Here is a 20,962-nt window from a genome sequence, read left to right on the forward strand (position 1 = left end):
AGCATTCTCCTGGAGCGGATTATGCTTTTAATCCAAGGTTCCACTGTATTATAAGGAAAAGCAAAAAAGTTGCAAACACTTCATCAGGGATAATGGCTCTGAAACGTGTAGCTATGCCCCCCTGATATTCTGGCTTCACTGCTACCCATCCCGAAGCTGAGTTGAGTGTAGCCGAATCGTCATTCTCCCAGAAGCCGCCACCAAGCATTTCTGGGGAGCTTGCGATCCACTTTCAGACTGATAGCACTTCTTATCCTCTCACCAGTAGCTTCCTGGCTACATTCTGCTAACATCTGTGTATACCACCTGCTTGCCTGCTGATATCTGCACAGCGCTCCCGCAGCATCAAGCCAAGCTCTGCATCATCCAGCCGCTTGCCTGCCAATCTCTGCACAAGCTGCTCCACATATAGCTTCCATTTGTTACATAGTAGGTGAGGTTGAAAAAAGACACAAGTCCATCAAGTCCAACCTATGTGTGTGATTATGTGTCAGTATTGCATTATATATCCCTGTATGTTGTGGTCATTCAGGTGCTTATCTAATAGTTTCTTGAAGCTATCAATGCTCCCCGCTGAGACCACCGCCTGTGGAAGGGAATTCCACATCCTCGCCGCTCTTACAATAAAGAACCCACTACGTAGTTTAAGGTTAAACCTCTTTTCTTCTAATTTTAATGAGTGGCCACAAGTCTTGTTAAACTCTTTTCTGCGAAAAAGTTTTATCCCTATTGTGGGGTCACCAGTACGGTATTTGTATATTGAAATCATATCCCCTCTTAAGCGTCTCTTCTCCAGAGAGAATACATTCAGTGCTCGCAACCTTTCCTCATAACTAAGATCCTCCAGACCCTTTATTAGCTTTGTTGCCCTTCTTTGTACTCGCTCCATTTCCAGTACATCCTTCCTGAGGATTGGTGTCCAGAACTGGACAGCATACTCCAGGTGCGGCCGGACCAGAGTCTTGTAGAGCGGGAGAATTATCGTTTTATCTCTGGAGTTGATCCTCTTTTTAATGCATGAAAATATTTTGTTTGCTTTGTTAGCAGCAGCTTGGCATTGCATGCCATTGCTGAGCCTATCATCTGCTAGGACCCCCAGGTCCTTTTCCATCCTAGATTCCCCCAGATGTTCTCCCCCCAGTGTATAGATTGCATTCATATTTTTGCCACCCAAATGCATTATTTTACATTTTTTGCAAGGTTTCCACATCCCGCGGAGAAGTTCCCTGCCCTGCTTAGCTTAGTATTGTCTGCAAATACAGAGATTGAACTGTTTATCCTATCCTCCAGATCGTTTATGAACAAATTAAATAGGATTGGTCCCAGCACAGAACCCTGGGGAACCCCACTATCCACCCCTGACCATTCTGAGTACTCCCCATTTATCACCACCCTCTGAACTCACCCTTGTAGCCAGTTTTCAATCCATGTACTCACCCTATGGTCCATGCCAACAGACCTTATTTTGTACAGTAAACGTTTATGGGGAACTGTGTCAAATGCTTTTGCAAAATCCAGATACACCACGTCTACGGGCCTTCCTTTATCTAGATGGCAACTCACCTCCTCATAGAAGGTTAATAGATTGGTTTGGCAAGAACGATTCTTCATGAATCCATGCTGAATACTGCTAATGATACCGTTCTTATTACTAAAATCTTGTATATAGTCCCTTATCATCCCCTCCAAGAGTTTACATACTATTGAGATAAATTTGAGATATGCAGATTTTATCTCTGATGCAGTGAGTGCATTATTTTATTTGTCTTTCCTTATAATAAATGGTTTACACTTAGACGGGTGGCACCCTCTCTTTTTTTTTATCTTTTTTATATGTGTATTAGGTTTGCCAGGGACCTGGTATAGAGGAGCAACCTCCATCATTTTAAGTGACTTTTTAGTGGACTTTTAACCCTTCAAACATGTTGACATTTATTTGACCGTCCCTCCCATGCATGACACATTTCGTAGTTTCAATGGCCACAATATTATTTTAGATATCAGAGCAATAGTCTTTCCTCTCTTACCTCCAAGATGTCTGAACCAGAAATCACAAATGAAATCAGTGGAAATTGGAACCAGTCTTCAAAAATGATGTATTATAGAGCAGGAAATAATGCAAAATTGTATAGAATGGTTTGGGATGTTCATGTCAGCCCTGTCTGGTGAGATGACGGGACCAAAAAAAATAGCCTGAGCCACTTCTTCCATGGAATTCTAGAGGGAAACTAAAATAGAAGGATGGGAACTGGTAGCACTGGCAGTCAAGCTAAGGGTGTGCAGTGGACAGCAGAAAAAGATATGAGGCAGAAGCTCAGAAGCAGCCTTTGGTTCCTTTTCTAGAAGAACCCTTTGGGAAAATGAGCTGCCACAAAAACACTGAAATTCTGTAACAGTTCATTGAAATTCATGAAATTCATTTAAAATTTAACACGTTTCAAATTTTGGGATCCACTCCAATCACCTATCTTTAGCTCTACTAGGTATCTAGTGATAAATCGATAGAACTGAAAATTGGTTTCAGTGGATCTACAGTAAGGGGATTTTTCCCTCACTGAAGCAGATCTGTGATTAAAATGTAGTATGGGTAGACTCTGTTCTGGTCCTTGGTTGCTACCTCTCTGATAGCAATAAAGCCTTGTGTTAAGACTTGATGAAGACTAGTATCTCCCAAAGGCACTGCACTCCCATTAGTGAAATAAAAGAGTCACTAGTCTTCATCAAGGATTAACACAGGTCCCATAGTGCATTCTGTTGTGATTTTATTGACGTCAACTGTTGCAGCTTTGAAGAAGGGCTTTTTTTTTCTAAAACATGTTGGCTGTATCTGATGTTTTTAACCATTAAATGTTTCAAATAGTTCTTTAACTGAGATGAACTTTTGTACCAGTCAGACTTTCATACTCAGTTCCACTGTGGCAGGCTGAGTAGGGTTGAAGCACAGCTGATGATTTTTTTAAAATGTTGCTAGTTATGAAAAATCCATTGTGAATCTTCATCACTACTGGATGACTTAAAACAATAGTAAACCGCTGTGTGCGTTTTTTTTTTTCCAACCTGCAAGGCAATATCATAATGTGTGAGAATGCATTGCATACTCGCACATTATGTGAAACTTACCTGACTGTGAAGCCCTCCAGCGCTGCGCTGTCACTGCTGAGAGGGCTGACATCGTTACCTTGTCTACCTTCCGGACTCCATCGGTGTGAGTGTCCGGAGCCACAAAGGCGTCACTCCTGCGCATGCACATGGGAGCCACCACTTACGGCACAGGACTCTGGAGGAATGGCCCGGGTGGCCGCTCCTTCAGAGTGCATGCACCCGTGACGTCACCGCCGGCATGTACAGTAAATACCTCCTAAACTGTGCATGTTTAGGAGATATTTACAGTACCTATAGGTAAAAGTCAGAGATGGGAGTTTTCTCTCACTTTCAGAGGCCGTAAGAGGACTTCTGAAAATTGAGGGTGGGTTGCCCACAGGTTTTTGCAGGTTCCATAAGGTGTTAGCAGTACATATGCTGAATGAGAGGGGTCCTCAGAGGTGTGTCACAATGGCTGTAGAATAGGCTATATTTGTACAACTTGCAGAAGGTAATGAGAATGTCTTTCAGCATCTTAGAAAAAAAAATCCAGACCAGAGGTTTGCATGCACTACCGTCCTCACTGTATGAAACCCCATGTCTCCCATTTATAGAATTACCCAGATTGCTTCAACAGTTTTGCCAATGTGACACACACCCCCTCCCTTGTAGTTCCTGAAAAAAAAAACAGCATCATATTGGGGATTTAGAAGGAGATCAGGGAACACTCTGCAAAGTATGAACCTTGAAGCAATCTGCTCTGAGCATATCCAGGTTCAAAGCTGTCAATGCCGCGATGGTAAAACAGTGACAGTTTACAAATTTCAAAGGTAGAGGTGATACGGGACTTTATGGGTGCTCAATCACATAGTACAAAAAGATTTATTTGATTTTTTTTTAAACATTAGTATTTATTTGAACATAATTGTATTAAAACTATTTGTACTACCATTTGGTATCATTATTCAGATACATGTAGCATTTGATTAACACCACGGTTGTACTTCCAACAGGTTTTGCCGCATTCGGCTTCTTCAAAGGAAAGCATGATGAGTTCACTGATCAGGCAAAAAAACAAAATCAATAATAAACAAAGTATAATATACTCGTACTAAAGCTCCATAACATACATAAAATGAAAAAACAGCACAAAACTGATCAGGAGGCTGCACCCCTCAGACAGACATCAGTTCCCCCAAAATGTCCCCTACCTCCAAATGTTGCACTTTGTGGTAGGACTAAAACCAGAGCGACTAATGATAGGAGTCTGTCCACATGGGCCATACATACCGAACGCCAGGGGGGGTGAGGGGGCCTCAAATAATCTATTAATAAATATATGTCAATAAAACAAAAAATAATTAAATAAATAAAACAAATAGGTACACCTGTAACTCAAAAACATTCTACTACAGTTTATTCTGTTTTATATATTTTCTGTGATATTTACTCAAATTAGATTCCAGTGTAGGAAGCCTCAATGTCCACGAGATGACAGGCCAGCAATACTTAGTTACATAGTTAGTCAGGTTGAAAAAAGACACAAGTCCATCTAGTTCAACCATAAAAATAAATAAAAAATAATATCAAACATTCCAAAATACCCAATGCTATACCCACAATTGATCCAGAGGAAGGCGACCATATTTTTATATATATACAGTATAATATATATATATATATATATATATATATATATATATATATATATATATAATAATGGGGACGGAAAGTATTCAGACCCCCTTAAATTTTTCACTCTGTTATATTGCAGCCATTTGCTAAAATCATTTCAGTTATTTTTTTGTCCTCATTAATGTACACACTGCACCCCATATTGACAGAAAAACACAGAATTGTTGACATTTTTGCAGATTTATTAAAAAAGAAAAACTGAAATATCACATGGTCCTAAGTATTCAGACCCATTGCTTTGACACTTATATATTTAACTCAGGTGCTGTCCATTTCTTCTGATCATCCTTGAGATGGTTATACACCTTCATTTGAGTCCAGCTGTGTTTGATTATACTGATTGGAATTGATTAGGAAAGCCACACACCTGTCTATATAAGACCATACAGCTCACAGTGCATGTCAGAGCAAATGAGAATCATGAGGTCAGAGACAGAACTGTGGCAAGGCACAGATCTGGCCAAGGTTAAAAACAAATTTCTGCTGCATTTAAGGTTCCTAAGAGCACAGTGGCCTCCATAATCCTTAAATGGAAGACGTTTGGGACAACCAGAACCCTTCCTTTAGCTGGCCGTCCGGCCAAACTGAGCTATCAGGGGAGAAGAGCCTTGGTAAGAGAGGTAAAGAAGAACCCAAAGATCACTGTGGCTGAGCTCCAGAGATGCAGTCGAGAGATGGGAGAAAGTTGTAGAAAGTCAACCATCACTACAGCCCTCCACCAGTCGGGGCTTTATGGCAGAGTGGCCCGAAGGAAGCCTCTCCTCAGTGCAAGACACATGAAAGCCCTCATGGAGTTTGCTAAAAAAACACCTGAAGGACTTCAAGATGGTGAGAAATAAGATTCTCTGGTCTGATGAGACCAAGATAGAACTTTTTGGCCTTAATTCTAAGCGGTATGTGTGGAGAAAACCAGGCACTGCTCATCACCTGTCCAATACAGTCCCAACAATGAAGCATGGTGGTGGCAGAATCATACTGTGGGCATGTTTTTCAGCTGCAGGGACAGGACGACTGGTTGCAATTGAGGGAAAGATTAATGCGACCAAGTACAGGGATATCCTGGATGGAAACCTTCTCCAGAATGCTCAGGACCTCAGACTGGGCCGAAGGTTTACCTTCCAACAAGACAATGACCCTAAGTACACAGCTAAAATAATGAAGGAGTGGCTTCACAACAACTCTGTGACTGTTCTTGAATGGCCCAGCCAGAGCCCTGACTTAAACCCAATTGAACATCTCTGGAGAGACCTAAAAATGGCTGTCCACCAACGTTTACCATCCAACCTGACAGAACTGGAGAGGATCTGCAAGGAGGAATGGCAGAGGATCCCCAAATCCAGGTGTGAAAAATGTATTGTATCTTTCCCAAAAAGACTCATGGCTGTATTAGATCAAAAGGGTGCTTCTACTAAATACTGAGCAAAGGGTCTGAATACTTAGGACCGTGTGATATTTCAGTTTTTCTTTTTCAATAAATCTGCAAAAATGTCAACAATTCTGTGTTTTTCTGTCAATATGGGGTGCTGTGTGTACAATATGGGGTGCTGTGTGTACATTAATGAGGAAAAAAATGAACTTAAATGATTTTAGCTAATGGCTGCAATATAACAAAAAGTGAAAAATTTAAGGGGGTCTGAATACTTTCCGTCCCCACTGTATGTGTGTATATATATATATATATATGTGTGTGTGTGTAATGAAAAAATAAGTGAAAAAAAAAACACTAATTGCAGTGCAACTGGGAAGAAACTTCAATCTTCTGTATATGTTGTTAGTTAAGCAGGATTTAGTAAAAAAGATAAGGGTAGAATAAATATGATTCTCCTGGTGGTGCACATGTCCAAAAAACAAACAATCAAAAAGTTGGTTGCCAAACTGAAAGTCCAAAAATGCTGTCAGACCTACAGATATAGAAATACAAAAAGGGAGACAGACAATCACCTAGTTTGCATCCATGTGGCTTGAGTGGAGACTTCAACCTCAACACAGTGCATTAAGAATAGCTATCAAAAAACCCTTTACCTGCAATTAACTGTACAGCCAAGCATGGGCTCCCTAAGACTCCAGCTACACACTTGTGCTCGTGTGAGCTTTTATATGTCCCCACCCATCCGACCGCAGGTGCGTCAGAATGTGATGCGGACGTAAATCAGGGAGCCACGTGTGTGCAGAATGTGGCAACTCCGTCCCTGAGGCTGACCTCACAACTCTGGGGGAGTGGTCCAGATGGTGATCCATCACGACCATCTGGACAGGCTGGACGGGAGGGAGGGGAGGTGTGCAAGCAGGGCAGATTGTTCTGATAGGACAGAGGTCCTGGTTTAGGAAGAGGGAAACGCCACTCCCCATCCACATCACGTTCCTAAGAAACAGGGCACATAGATCGAAGCCGAGGGCCACAGGTCGGCCCCTGAACCGGGTAAACACCCGGTGAACACATAGAGTTGGTGGGCTTTTCAAAGCAACGTACAGGTACGTTGCTTTGCCCAGCCAAGCCATTCTGCCGATGTATATATGTGTGAAGCGGTCGGCAAGTGGTTAACTAACAGCATATACAGCAGATTGAAGTTTCTTCCCAGTTGCACTGCAATGAGTGTTTTTTTACACTTATTTTTGCATTACATATATGTTATTCCAGTGCCTGGCCTGCTATCTCGTGGATGTTGAGGCTTCCTACACTGGAATCTGATTTGAGTAAATATCACAGAAAATGTATAAAACAGAATAAACTAAAGTAGAATCTTTTCGAATTACAGGTGTACCTATTTGTTTTATGAACATATATTTATTATTAGATTATTTGTGGCCCCCCATCCCCCCTGGCGTTCGGTACGTGTGGCCCATGTGGACAGACTCCTATCATTATTTGCTCTGGTTTTAGTCCTACCACAAAGTGCAACATTTGGAGGTAGGGGACATTTTGGGGGGAACTGATGTCTGTCTGAGGGGTGAAGCCTCCTGATCAGTTTTGTGCTGTTTTTTTTTCATTTTATGCATGTTATGGAGCTTTATTATGAGTGTATTATACTTTGTTTATTATTGATTTTGTTTTTTTTTGCCTTATCAGTGAACTCATCATGCTTTCCTTTGAAGAAGCCGAATACGGCGAAACATGTCGGAAGTACAACCGTGGTGTTGATCCAATGCACCTGAATAATGATACCAAATGGTTGTACAAATAGTTTTATTACAATTATGTTCAAATAAATACTGTTTAATAAAAAAAATTGTACTATGTGATTGAGCACCCATAAAGTCCCGTATCCCTGCTAACTTTGAAATAAAAAAAATTGGGATGTTGGTACCATGATTAATGTGCTTCTGGTTATGTCCTCATACTTTTTTGCAAAAGTGACAGTTTACAGTGTGCATGGAAATCTCACAAGTATGTGTTGTATATAGCACATGCATTGTGGAGAAGGGTCCTTGTTGTGAGGAACTATAACCAAATTCAGTTTTATAGCATTTTTTAGTGCAGTGCATGGCTTCTCTGGGAAGATCCCTTTGATTTCCAAAGAATTACGCTGAAAATTGCCATCTATTCTCTGGTTTTCAGCATACAAGCAAACTCTCCATAAAAAAATCCCTTTCGGGCTCATGCTCACTGCAGCTCAAAGAAGCGGCTCCTACAGGCTTTTGAGCTTTCTTGAGCTCTCATTTTTTTATGCCTGGAAACCCCCCCCCCATGTTAGCCAATGTGTCCATGCACATTATGGCTTTTTCAGGAGTTTACAGGCATATGCTCTTGAAGGCAGAAAAAACCTCCATCAAACTTGTGTTTTTTGAGGAGCTTTCGAGCAGAAAAGACGCCTAATGCCGTGTACACACGACACAAATTTTATCGCGTGTGGGCTTCATCGGACCTTTGCTGTCGAAAAATCAGACAGACTTTAGAAATAGAACATGTTTCAAATCTTTCCGACGGATTCGAGTCCGGTCGAAAAATCAGTTCGTTGGTATGCTAGTACCGATGGACAAACAATGACGCAAGAGCAGCTATTGGCTACTGGCTATGAACTTCCTTATTCTGGTCCGGTCGTACATCATCACAGTCGAATCCTTCGGACTTTGTTGTGATCGTGTGTAGACAAGTCCGATTCGACGAAACTCCATCGTAACTTCCGTCGAAAGTCCGTGGGACCTTTGATGCCGAAAATTCCGGTCGTGTGTACACGGCATAAGTGCCCAAAAAAGAAATGAGCTAAGGGGAGGGTTTGTTTAAAAAAACACTTATGCTCAAAAAAGCCCAAAGAAGTTTAAAGAAGCTCAAAGACGCTCAAAAAAACATGCAAAAGAGCCCAAAAAGGTACAAGCTTCTTCAAGTTGAAATAAAAGCTCAAGTGCCTGTAAAAACTGCTTTTTTTTTTTTAGCTACAGTGTGCATGAGCCCTAAAGCCTCGTACACACGATCGGATAATCCGCCGGGAATTGTGTGATGGCAGGCTGTTTGTATGCTCCATCGGACAATTGTTGTCGGATTTTCTGCGGACAAAAGTGGGATAGCACGCTTTAAAATTGTCCGCCAACAAATGTGTGTTGTCGGATTATCCGATCCGTCAGACAGAACTCCAAAGTGCAAACACGCATGCTCGTAAGCATTGCTCACGATAACACAACATTAGCAGAATTTGCCCAAAGGGTGGCGCTAAAGAGCTGAAAAACCACATAGTTTCTTGTTGGTTGGCCGACAATTCTTTGCCATTTGTATGCAAGACAAGTTCATGGCCAACGTCCTTTGGACAAAAGTCCTACGCTTTGTCCGCAGAAAGTCCGATCGTGTGTACGAGGCTTTAAATCCATGCCCCCTCCCCCCACCAAATAAAATGCCGCTCAGGTTACAGGACTCTTTTTTCGGGCAGCATCAATCAAGACTGAGGATAGACTGTGAGTACAGGACCCTTCGGGGAGAGGGGGAAGCTATGGCAAACAGGATAGGGGAGCCCGGAGTAAAATAATCCTAGGGATGATGGAGATTTAGCTGATACCAATGTTTAGTAAGGAAACTAAAATAACAAATGATAACTTCTACAATTCTTGTTTAATTTTCAGAAGCTGAGAGTTCATCATCAAAGGAGGAGGAATATAATGACCTTAGGCGTCGCCTCCGGATGTATTTCGGGAAACGGAAATGCTTTGTGTTTGAAACACCAACTGACTCCATAAAAGAACTTAAGAAATTAGAAGAGCTACCCGATGACAGACTAAATGAGAAATTTCTGTCTCAGAGTGCCCTCTTCTGTGACTACATTTTCAAGAATGCTGAGATTAAGAGAGTTGATATCACAGTCGACGTCACTGGACACAGTGAGTTAATCTAATGATGTATAGCTTTCATCAAATACGTTAAAGTGTACAGTGCCTTGCAAAAGTATTCACCCCCTTGGCTTTTTACCTATTTTGTTACATTACAGCCTTTAGTTCAATGTTTTTTTTTAATCTGAATTATATGTGATGGATCAGAACACAATAGTCTAATGCCCCGTACACACGAGCGGATTTTCGGTCGGAAAAAACTTCGATGGTTTATCCGACGGAATTCCGCTCAAGCTTGGCTTGCATACACACGGTCACACAAAAGTTCTCAGAACTTTCGACCGCCAAGAACGCGGTGACGTACAACACTACGACGAGCCGAGAAAATTAGGTTCAATGCTTCCGAGCATGCGTCAAATTGTTTCTGAGCATGGGTAGGAATTTTGCGCGTCGGAATTTGTACAGACGATCGGAATTTCCAATCAGAACTTTTTCCGACCGAAAAATAGAGAACATGCTCCCAAAGCTTTTGCTGGCTGGAATTCTGCCAGCAAAAAACCGATGGAGCATACACACGGTCACATTTTCCGAACAAAAGCTCAGTCTTTTGCTGGAGGCATTTCCAATCGTGTAAACATTAGAAAAATATATACCTAAAACTATTTTTCAGAAACAAAAAAACGATAATTGGCCTGTGCGTTTGCATTAACCTCCTTTGTTATGAAGCCCTTAAAAAGCTCCGGTGGAACCAATTACCTTCAGAAGTTACATAATTAGTGAAATGATATCCACCTGTGTGCAAACTAAGTGTCACATGATCTGTCATTACATATACACACCTTTTTGAAAGGCCCCAGAGGCTGCTACACCTAAGCAAGAGGCACCACTAACAAAACACTGCCATGAAGACCAAGGAACTCTCCAAACAATTAAAGGACAATGTTGTTGAGAAGTACAAGTCAGGGTTAGGTTATAAAAAAATATGCAAATCTTTGATGATCCCTAGGAGCACCATCAACTCTATCATAACCAAGTGGAAAGAACATGGCACATGGCACAACAGCAAACCTGCTCTCTCTCTCTCTCTCTCTCTCTCTCTCTCTCTCTCTATGTATGTATGTAGATATATATATCTATATATATAGATATATATATCTACATACATGTTTTTCCAATTTCCTCAGGATTGGGCGAGCTGGCAAATTTTTACACTGAAGCTCTAAACTCCTCTAATGTTGCCTGCTTGGAGGAGGTGGTGGTTTCCTTGGCTGAAAAGGAAAACAAAATGGCCGTTGAGGAAGGAACAAAGCTCTATGAGGACAGGATGAAGACCATTGTGTTGCCCACTGAAACACTCAACCAGTTCCTGGATCTGAGCACACAGTACGAAGAGGAAGCTAGAAAGGTATTTTTGGAAAGATCGATCAAGGATACAGATAAGAAATTCCTCAATGAATTTATGGTGAGTTTTTATGTTGTATATAAGCCCTGCCCAGTCTGTGTCTGTTCAACTTGGGACTGCCTACACAGGGATGCATGGAACACCTGTGCATCTCTGTGCAGGCTGTGTGAACGAGACCTTAGGCTTTTTTTCCACAATAAATTTAGGTAATTAATGGCAGTGGGTGTAAAGAACTAAAGTTTATTTTCGATCTTCTAATCAAGAATAAGTAGTAACTGGAAATAGTGCAAAAGGGAACTCATGTTTTTTAATTTTTTATTCTATAAGGAAATTGTAAAGAGGACAAGAATGGAGTTTAGTGTTACGAATGAGGAGAAGTCTCGGGAGAAATGCGAGGCTCTTATTAAGAAACATTCTGCGGGCTTGGAAAAAGATTTGGCTGAAGGAAAATTCTGTGTGCCTGGAGGACATGCAAAGTTCAAGAAGAGCTTAAAAGCCATAAAACAAAAATATAGCAGTGAAAGAGGAAAGGGAGTAAAGGTTGGTGGACTTATTATGTCATTCAGGATTAATCTTGAAGTACAACTCATTATGCATTGTAAAATCACAGATTGCATTGTTGCATTATCAGAACTTCAATGTGGCAGTTACCAGTTCTGGAGCTCTGTTAATAAAGTAGGAATATTTAGGAATAGTTATATTTTAGGAATATTTGCCTTGCACTTCTTCATCCCACTGGAATCCAAAATTTGGATGTTGTTAGATTTGGATAGGATTTAATTAGTCCAATCCAAATGTCAGTGTTATGTTTGGTGACTCAGATTCTCAAAGGACTTCTAGGAGAAGAAAGGCCGAAGGCAGCTCCAAAGACTATTCCTGAATTTTATCTGCTTCTGGTGTTCCCTGATCACCCTAATGCCCCGTACACACGGGCCGAATGTCGGGAGACATCGGTCAGTTAAAAGAAAAAAAACATCCGGCATTCGCCTGGTGTGTATTCTGGCCCGTCCGACAGAAGCTGGCTTTGGTCGGATGTGCATGCTTGTAACCAGCAGCCAACTCCTGATAAACACTCTCAGCCAATGACGGAGAGCGCTGATCAGAGAGTTCTGGTTGGGGGGGCCGTCTCCCTGTCAAAACACAATAGCTGAGCGGGGGAGATCACTGAAGTAACTTTGCATAGTAAGTACAGTGTCTCTCTGGGTTGAAAGAAAAAAAAAAACTCATAGTGTATATTCCAGGCTTCAGCCTGACTCCGGATGCCAACAGGCCCCACCTGGCTTTCATGGCTGCTAGGAGCTGTTGGTGTTTTTTAATTTCCCCAGACTGTGTCCCAGTATTTCCATTTTTTACCCCTATGATCCCATCAGACAGGGCTGCCCGGAGCTTCCAAAACGTTTCTGTTTGGTCATTTTTAAATAGTTTGGCCTATCCACAACTGGTCAAACTTTTCAGAGGTTCACTCAGCTTTAATAGCTAACAATATAAGGTATGTAATTATATAGATAACTGTATAAGAAGTATTTCAAATTTCAAAAAAAAATTCTAAGCTAATCGGCAAGAGGGTGTCACAAAATAGCATGGGGAGGTGAGCACTGCCTTGGGGAGCCAATACAAAAAAAAAAATACACACAGCCATGAGCAGTGATTTTCTATATGGTTAAAGTGAAACATTAAAAATGTCCAATTCTTTTAAATAACATGCCTTGTGGGGTTTCCTAATCCTTCCCATGAAGGGGCGCATCTCTGTTATGTACAAAAAGTGCAGCAGTAGCACTAACATGTACATAGGAAATAAATTGAAATATTACCAGTAAATGACAGTTCATTGACAGGTCCTTAAAAAAAAAAAAAATCATACAAGCATACAATTTTCAGCAATTTAAACTGTATTTTTTTTCTTTTTTAAATGTCACTTTTGCAATAGCACATCCTACAATAAGAAAGACAAAAACGTACATATTCCCCCTAATATGCGTACTAGATCTCTTGAGCCAGGTATAACTTTTAAAGCGGCATCTCACAGAAAAAAATGCATGTCCCCCCCCCTCCCCTCTGGGTCTAGTATGGAATTTAACCCCTTGACGTCAACTCCCAACAGCCCTTTAAGGGGTTTGGAATTCCAGGAGGCGGGGTTTGTGACCATGTGACCGCCGTGATTGGCTGTCGCAGTGGTCACATGATCGGAAAACTCCTGATCGCAAGCAACGATCGGGAGATTTGCATGAGCCACCGCTCACCTTGCCTGGAGCGCACAGGGGGCGTGTGCTCTCGGCACAGCTCTGTGGATGCTGTTGCACGCAAATATGCGGCCGCTCGGCGCCATGGCCTGGCCATCAAGATGAAGCATTTTGCGTGCGCTCTGCGCCTAAGTGTTAAAGGGAACTCCTTGCAAATAAAATGCATGGGAGGCCCCCTAAAAATCCAGAACCTTAATTTCAGACACTTAATCCAAAATTCCAGACCCTTAATCTAAGCATGCAGCCTGGCTGGTCAGGAAAGGGGGGTGGATGAGCGTGCAGCCCCCTCCTGAACCATACCAGGTTCCTCTCCCTCAAAAAACAGGAGCATTGCCGGTGGGTGTGGAGGTCTGTGGGTGGAGGACTTCATCTGGAAGTCTCCTTTAATAATAAGGGGGCTCCAGATACCACCAGATGGAAAATTTAGGGCACCAAAATTCATCTTCAGTTTCGAGGCTTGACTTGTTGGGTATCTTTTTACTCAGCCCAACCTCATCTTTTATATTTGATGGTAAAGATGGTAATATATTGCATTTTTGTGCCCTAAATGTAACTTTTTTTACTGAAAATATATGCTTGATAAACCGTTATGCAAATAGTGTGAAATAATAAAACTGGAAGTACCAATATTTTATTCTCCATGGTCCCTGCTTTTAGAAAATATATAATGCTTAAAGTAGATGTAAACCCGAAAAAATGTTTTTTTTTGTTTTTTATATCATACTGTAGAGTATAAGATTTGCTATTATTTGAGCCCAGTTTTGCCACACAGAGTTAATCCATCTCTGAGCAATCTTCTTTTATTGTTCAGTGAGACAATTCTTGACAAACTGAGAAAAACTTTGTCAAATCCTCCCCCTTGCTGTGAGTGACAGGTGATTTACATCTCGTGTATTAGCCTAAGAGACATGCAGTACTTTTTAATTCCCTCCCCCACTCCTTTCTTCAGCAGCTCTGCAAGGATTGGCTGTACCACACCTCAGCATGATTTGGCATGCTGAAGTCATGTGGTTACTTTCCTGTCTTTTCACTGGATGTTAGAGATCATAGCAGAAGTTCAGCAGAAGTTCAGTGTTAGAAATAAACAGGAGAAAATGCATATTGACAAGGGAAGTGTAGAGGTGGGCGGGGAGTCTACTGACATCACGACTCCACCCACCGAGCTCCAGACAACAGACCCACCCACAGAATATGCAGTTTTTCGGGTCTCATAACAGACAGAGGGGAGACGTTTGACAGGTAAAGATACATGCACTAGGCATGTATATCCTTATAGATAACCCCTATGGCAGTAGTTTAGAAAGGATGACATTGGGTTTACATCCACCTTAAAGGTTTTAACTAATCTTTAGGCATAAAATTATTAAAATCGTTTTTTAAATGTGCAAGAAAAACGCAAAAATGGCTTTGTCAACAAAAGAGTTAGACGTTAGACCCAGTCATCCAATAGCTGCAATAATTTACAATACATCTTTGCCTTTGTTCACTCTCTACAGGCGGAAGCGGTGCTTCAGGAATACATGACATCCAAACAAACTGATGAAATCCTAATAATACAAAAGGACAAGGACCTGAGCAAGGAACAGAGGAAGAAGGAAGGTGAAATATTTGCTCATTGCCACTTACCATGACAATTAGTAGAAAAGATTTTCTTAATTACAGTGCTTGATCCCTTTTTTACTACTACTACTATTATATACAGTGGAACCTTGGATTACGAGCATAATCCTTTCCAGGAGAATGCTTGTAATCCAAAGCACTCGCATATCAAAGCGAGTTTCCCCATAGAAGTCAATGGAAATGAAGATAATTAGTTCTGCATTGACTTCCATGGCATGCAATACCTCATGTGGCCAGAGATGGGGGGGTGCCGGAGAGCCTCGGAAATACTCAAGGACAGCTTGGCTGATCTCAGAAACCCTCAGAAAGGTTTGGAAACACTTGGGAACAGAGTATTTCCGAGTGTTTCCAAGTATTTCCGAGTGTTGCAGAGTATTTCCGAACGGAGCGGCTCCCAACCGTTCCGAGTGTCACCGGCACCCTCGCACCTCTGCCCATAAGCAGTACTGCACACCCCATTAGCTTGAATTCTGCTTGTTTTGCGAGACAACACTCGCAAACCGAGTCAGGATTTAAAAAAAAAAAGTTGCTCGTTATTCAAAACGTATACTCATAAACCAAGGTTCCACTGTACTTGAAAGGGTGTACTACTATATGTGATTATGTGATGGCTGCATTAGTTTCCTTTCCTCTACTTTTCACTGGTGATCCTGCCAGTAACACACTTCCTGTTCCATACTGTATCTGTGGAGGATCAGTGTTGTCACTCTAGGTTCCTCTCCTGATTTAGACTTCTCCTCTTACAATGGAACAGAAGGTGGGGGATTGGTGTTTACAGAAGGTAGCTGAGAAACTTATAACATTGTTTGATATTTCAGTTCCATATTCAGTGATAAGGATACTGAATTTCTGGCAAGAACAGGTATTTTCTGCACTACATTATGGTTCTTGGGTTCAGATATACTTTGAATTGAAAATCTGTATTCAGGAGGGTAAAACAACAGTTCACTTAAAGCAGAGTTTCACCCAAAAAGGGAACTTCCGCTTTAAGTACTCGTGACCCCCTGACATGCCACATTCGGGGGGGGGGGGGCTAGTTTTCACAGGTATCCAGCTCCCACTTCCTCTCCTGGCACTGCGGCACCGAGTGGATGTTTACCTCTCCCCCCTCCCTCCCTGCAATCTTCTGGGACACGTCACAGGTCCCAGAAGATTGCCGGGCCATTCCTAACGCCATTCCTATGCTTTGAACAACTTTGTTGAAGTCTTTAAACCCTCATTCAGCTCCAATTTGAGAAGGTTAAACACAGATCATAATAGAAGCATCAATGTCAAGCATCTAGCAGGCCTCAGCAGGAGTCCTGCAAGCTTCAAGTGTTGCTGAAGTCTTCTGAAGCCTTGTTTAAAGTGACAACCAGCACTCCCATTATGATCTGTGTGTGACCTCCCCAAAATGGGTCTGAATGGTGTTTTAAGTTTCCATATGTCCCCATTTTATAGAGATAGTCCCCATTGTGAGAGGTTTGTCTGCGAAAATGGGCTTCCCTGGAATTCTGACCCCTGTAGTCTATGCTTTAAACTCTCTTGACCCATAGCAGTATAGGTTCAGGTTTTATTTAACCATACTCTTTTAAGCCCCACCCACTGTTAACACAATGTTGCCACACCCAAGCTTTGCTGCATGCTACGCACACCGCATCATTGTCCTTCTCATGACATCCAGGGTATCTTGTCTTTATACCTCCAAAGTCTGCGTACAGTATCTCTGAGACCAATTGTTTCAGGGGGTGTTCAAAAGGGAGTGTGAATGAGGGTGTGGTTTTGTGGGTGTGGTCAGTAGGTTGTCCCCTGAATTTATATTGAAAATCTGGTAACCTTATTTAAAAAGCTTCAACAAAGTTGCTTGTAGCTACGAGCTGAAGCCCATATGGGCACAGCCTAATCTTTGTGATTTATGTACCTGTAATGGACAGAGCAGAAGGTTTAAGTTTGCTTCCTATAACAAGGCCAAGAAGTAAAAAATTGTATTTATTTTTACATTTATTGGGGTCCATTCACTAATGTTTACTGCATGTGATAACGCATTCACGTGACTCATTTTCATAAATTACCACATGCGCTACATTAAGTCCAAATCATACCGCTAAATGAAAAATATAAGTAAATTTCATTTAACCACTTGCCGACCGGGCCATAGCCAAATGACGGCTACAGCAAGGTCAGATAACTCTGTGAGGGCATTATATGGTGTCCTCCCAGAAAGATGCTCCCACGCGCCCCATGCATCCGGGAATGTCCGTGACCGTCGGGTCTTCAAAACCCAGAGCCTCATGTATCGGGGTAAAGGACAATGACAGTGGCCCTTTACCACGTGATCACTCCGTATTGGACGCAGTGATCACTTGTCAACAAACCAGGGCATGTCTGGTTCGGCTCCTCCCCTCTCCCCACACCAATCGGTAAAGTGTGTGAGGAGAGGAAGGAGTCGGGTGCAGTAGTGCTGTGGGCTGAATCTGAAGTGCCCACAGCTCTGATCTGTGCCCATCTCATTCATGTCCATCCATGCTTCATCCATCGCCATACTCCGGAGGAGTAGCAGAATGTATTTTGGGGGGTCATTTTTGCTATGTATATGCTATGTGTTAGAAATATCTTTTAATCTGACAATTTTGTGTAAAAAAAAATGCGTTTTCATTTTCTTTCCACATTTTCCAAAAACTTGTGGAAAAAAATGACATGTTCAAAAGACTCATTATGCCTCATAGATTATTTGTTGGGCTGTTTACTTTGCAAACTGGGGTCTTTTTTTGGGCACTTCCATTGTCCTAGTGCTCCAGGGCCTTCAAAAATGTGTGAGAGTCTAGAAATTAGATGTGTAATTTATATCCCTAGAACACCTGACGGTGCTCCCTGCATGTTGGGCCTCTCTATGTGGCCAGGCTGCGTAAAAGTCTCACACATGTGGTGTCGTCATACTCAGGAGAAGTAGCAGAATGTGTTTTGAGGTGTAGTTACAAGTATGCATATGCTGTGTGAGAGAAATAACCTGTTAATATAAAAATTATGTGAAAAATAAAAATAAATAAAAAAAATCTTCAGTGTGAAAAGAATTGTGGGAAAAACTACAACTTCAAAAAACTCATCATGCCTCTTACTAAATACCTTGGAATGTCTACTTTCCAAAAAGGAGTAATTTGGGAGGTATTTGTACCTTTCTGGCTTGTTAGTGTCTTAAGTACATCAGGTGTGATCAATTTTCAATGATTGGCACCATAGCTTGCAGACTCTTTAACTTTCACAAAGACTAAACAATATACACTGATTTGGGTTATTTTTACCAAAGATATGTAGCAGTATACATTTTGGCCAAAATATGTGAAGAAAAATTACTAATTTGCAAAATTTTATAACAGAAATTAGGAATGTTTTACAAAATTTTCGGTCTTTTTTTATTTATAGCGCAAAAAATAAAAAAACAAGTTGTGAATAAATACCACCAAAGGAAAGCTCTATTTGTGTGAAAAAGAGGACAAAAAAAAATCATTTGGGTACAGTGTTGCATGACTCAGTAATTGTCATTCAAAATGTGAGAGCACCGAAAGCTGAAAATTGGTCTGGGCAGGAAGGGGGTTTAAGTGCCCAGTGGGCAAGTGGTTAAAAAGCTCTTAAGTCGTATTAACAAATGGACCAGAGAGTAAAGAAATATACAATATTTACCAACAGGGTTTTGCTGGTGGTATCAAATGCAGTATTTGTCAAAAAACAGGGTGAGGGCCCACAATGTTTTTTTGACAAATAGCTGGTTGCTAAGAAGGGGGCTGGGCAGCCAGCCTCGGCATCCTTAACAATGGGTTCACAGCTGAATGTGAACAAACATGCCAAATTTAATAATGATGAAAACAAAACAGTGTGCCCCCCCCAAAAATCCATACTAGACTCTTATCCTGTGTTGATGACGACAAAGGCCTCATCCCCTCAACCCTGGCTGGTGGTTTTGGGGGTCTGCGGGAAGGGGCTTATCGGAATATGAAAACTCCCTTTAGCAAGGGGGGCCCCAGATCTCACCCCCCACCTATTTGAATGAGTATGGGGTACATTGTACCCCTACCCATTCACCAAAAAAGTGTCAAAGTTATAAAAACAGAGAGACAGTTCTTGACAATTCCTTTATTAAAAAGTAAAAAAAACAGTGTCCCCCGATGACAATCATGACGCCCGCACACCACCAAAACCCAAAAAACAAAAAAATAAAAAGAGCTCCACCTGCAAGGATGGCTGGCCGCCGAATGCCTCCTCCACCATTTGACAGTTCTTATATAGGTAAGGGGGGCCACCTGTCGATGTCACCTGGTGGCACCGTCCTTTTTGTGATGTCATGGACCGGTGCATGCTGTGTCTGTGATGTCACAAGGGGCGGTGCCACCCGGTAACATCGCCAGGTGGCCAGCCATTACCTATATAAAAACTGTCAAACGGCGGAGGAGGCATTCGATGGCCAGAGGTCTTTGCAAGTGGAGCTCTTTTTATATATATATTTTTTGCGTTTTTCAGGTTTAGGTGGTGTGCATGGGGGTTACTGTTTTTTTTTATTTTTTCTTATAAAGGAATTGTCAAAAACTGTCTCTGGATTTTTATTACTTTTTGACAACTTTTTTGTTGAATGGGTAGGGGTACATTGTACCCCATACTAATTCACATAGGGAGGGACTGGGATCAGGGGGCTTGTTAAAGGGGGCTTCCAGATTCAGATAACCCCCTGACCGCAGAACCCCACAGCAACTGGCCAGGGTTGTGGGGATGATGTACCATAAACATAAGGACAAGGTGCTTTGGGTGAGGGGGCAGAGCCCCCCCGCCCCAAAGCACCCACCCCCCATGTTGATGCATGTGGCTTGGTATGGTGGCATGTGGCCTGGCCTGGCCTGCCGTGCTGCATGCTCAGATAAGGGTCTGGTATGCATTGGTGAGTGAACCAACTGACAGCTGATGAGTCATCTGTTGTTAAGGACTCGGCCGTCGGCTTCCCAGCCCGCTCCTTAGCAACCAACTGAATGCTGTAAATTATTGCATTAAATAATGCAGTAATTAACTCAAAATTCTTAGTGAATTGCACTTTCAAAACTGATTTGCCGCAAGCGTTATTTTACTGCATTTTGAATTGACCCCATTGTTTGCTTTGTTTGTCAGAGGAAAACTCTAGAAAACAAATAGAGGAAATGCATGAAAAATTACAACAAATGAAAGAAGAGCTTCAGAAACAGATATTAAATGAAGAAAGAGAGAACTACAAGAGGACTATTGAACAGTTAAATCATAAGATGGAGGAAGAGAGCAAACGGATGAACGAGAAAATGGAACAAGTCCTCAGGGAGAAGGAAATGGTAATACTAATTAGTTTAATTTGCTACCTAATTTATTCAAATACACTGTATTTTAAAACCTATTTTCACTTTTTGGCCAAAAAACATGTTCCGAATCAAAACTAGAATATGAATGCTTCACCAGTACAGTGGTTTTATATAATAATGGAGTGTCTGTTTTCTGTGTGGTAGTTGTAGTGCCCAAAAACGAATTCAGTGCACGTGAGAAACTAATCCTAAGTAAATACTACACAACCAAACTTTGTGGAAAACTTCACCTACCTAGATGGCCAAAAGTGGATTTCCCTTCAAATCAATAAGGTCAGGTGATTCCAGTAAAGGCTCCTGTTAATGTGGCAGCATGGAAAGAC

At 41.7% G+C, this 20,962-nt stretch overlaps 2 protein-coding genes across 7 annotated transcripts in view; one reads left to right on the forward strand and one right to left on the reverse strand.

Annotated features, from left to right (window-relative positions):
- Positions 1-20,962, reverse strand: part of LOC141148310 (guanylate-binding protein 1-like) — a 1,084,899-nt gene that overhangs the window by 1,005,159 nt on the left and 58,778 nt on the right. The window lies entirely within an intron of this gene.
- LOC141148311 (guanylate-binding protein 1-like) overlaps positions 1-20,962 on the forward strand; it is a 109,469-nt gene that overhangs the window by 70,482 nt on the left and 18,025 nt on the right. For 5 of the 6 annotated variants that reach the window (XM_073635622.1, XM_073635624.1, XM_073635626.1 and 2 more), the window contains 5 exons: positions 9,826-10,080; positions 11,214-11,491; positions 11,759-11,971; positions 15,168-15,270; positions 20,419-20,612. In XM_073635622.1, coding sequence (XP_073491723.1) covers positions 9,826-10,080; positions 11,214-11,491; positions 11,759-11,971; positions 15,168-15,270; positions 20,419-20,612 — 1,043 coding nt within the window. The remainder of the gene's footprint in view (positions 1-9,825; positions 10,081-11,213; positions 11,492-11,758; positions 11,972-15,167; positions 15,271-20,418; positions 20,613-20,962) is intronic. The other variant, XM_073635628.1, reaches the window with a different exon arrangement.

Source organism: Aquarana catesbeiana, linkage group LG06 (genome assembly GCF_042186555.1).
Source record: "Aquarana catesbeiana isolate 2022-GZ linkage group LG06, ASM4218655v1, whole genome shotgun sequence".
NCBI classification, from domain to species: domain Eukaryota; kingdom Metazoa; phylum Chordata; class Amphibia; order Anura; family Ranidae; genus Aquarana; species Aquarana catesbeiana.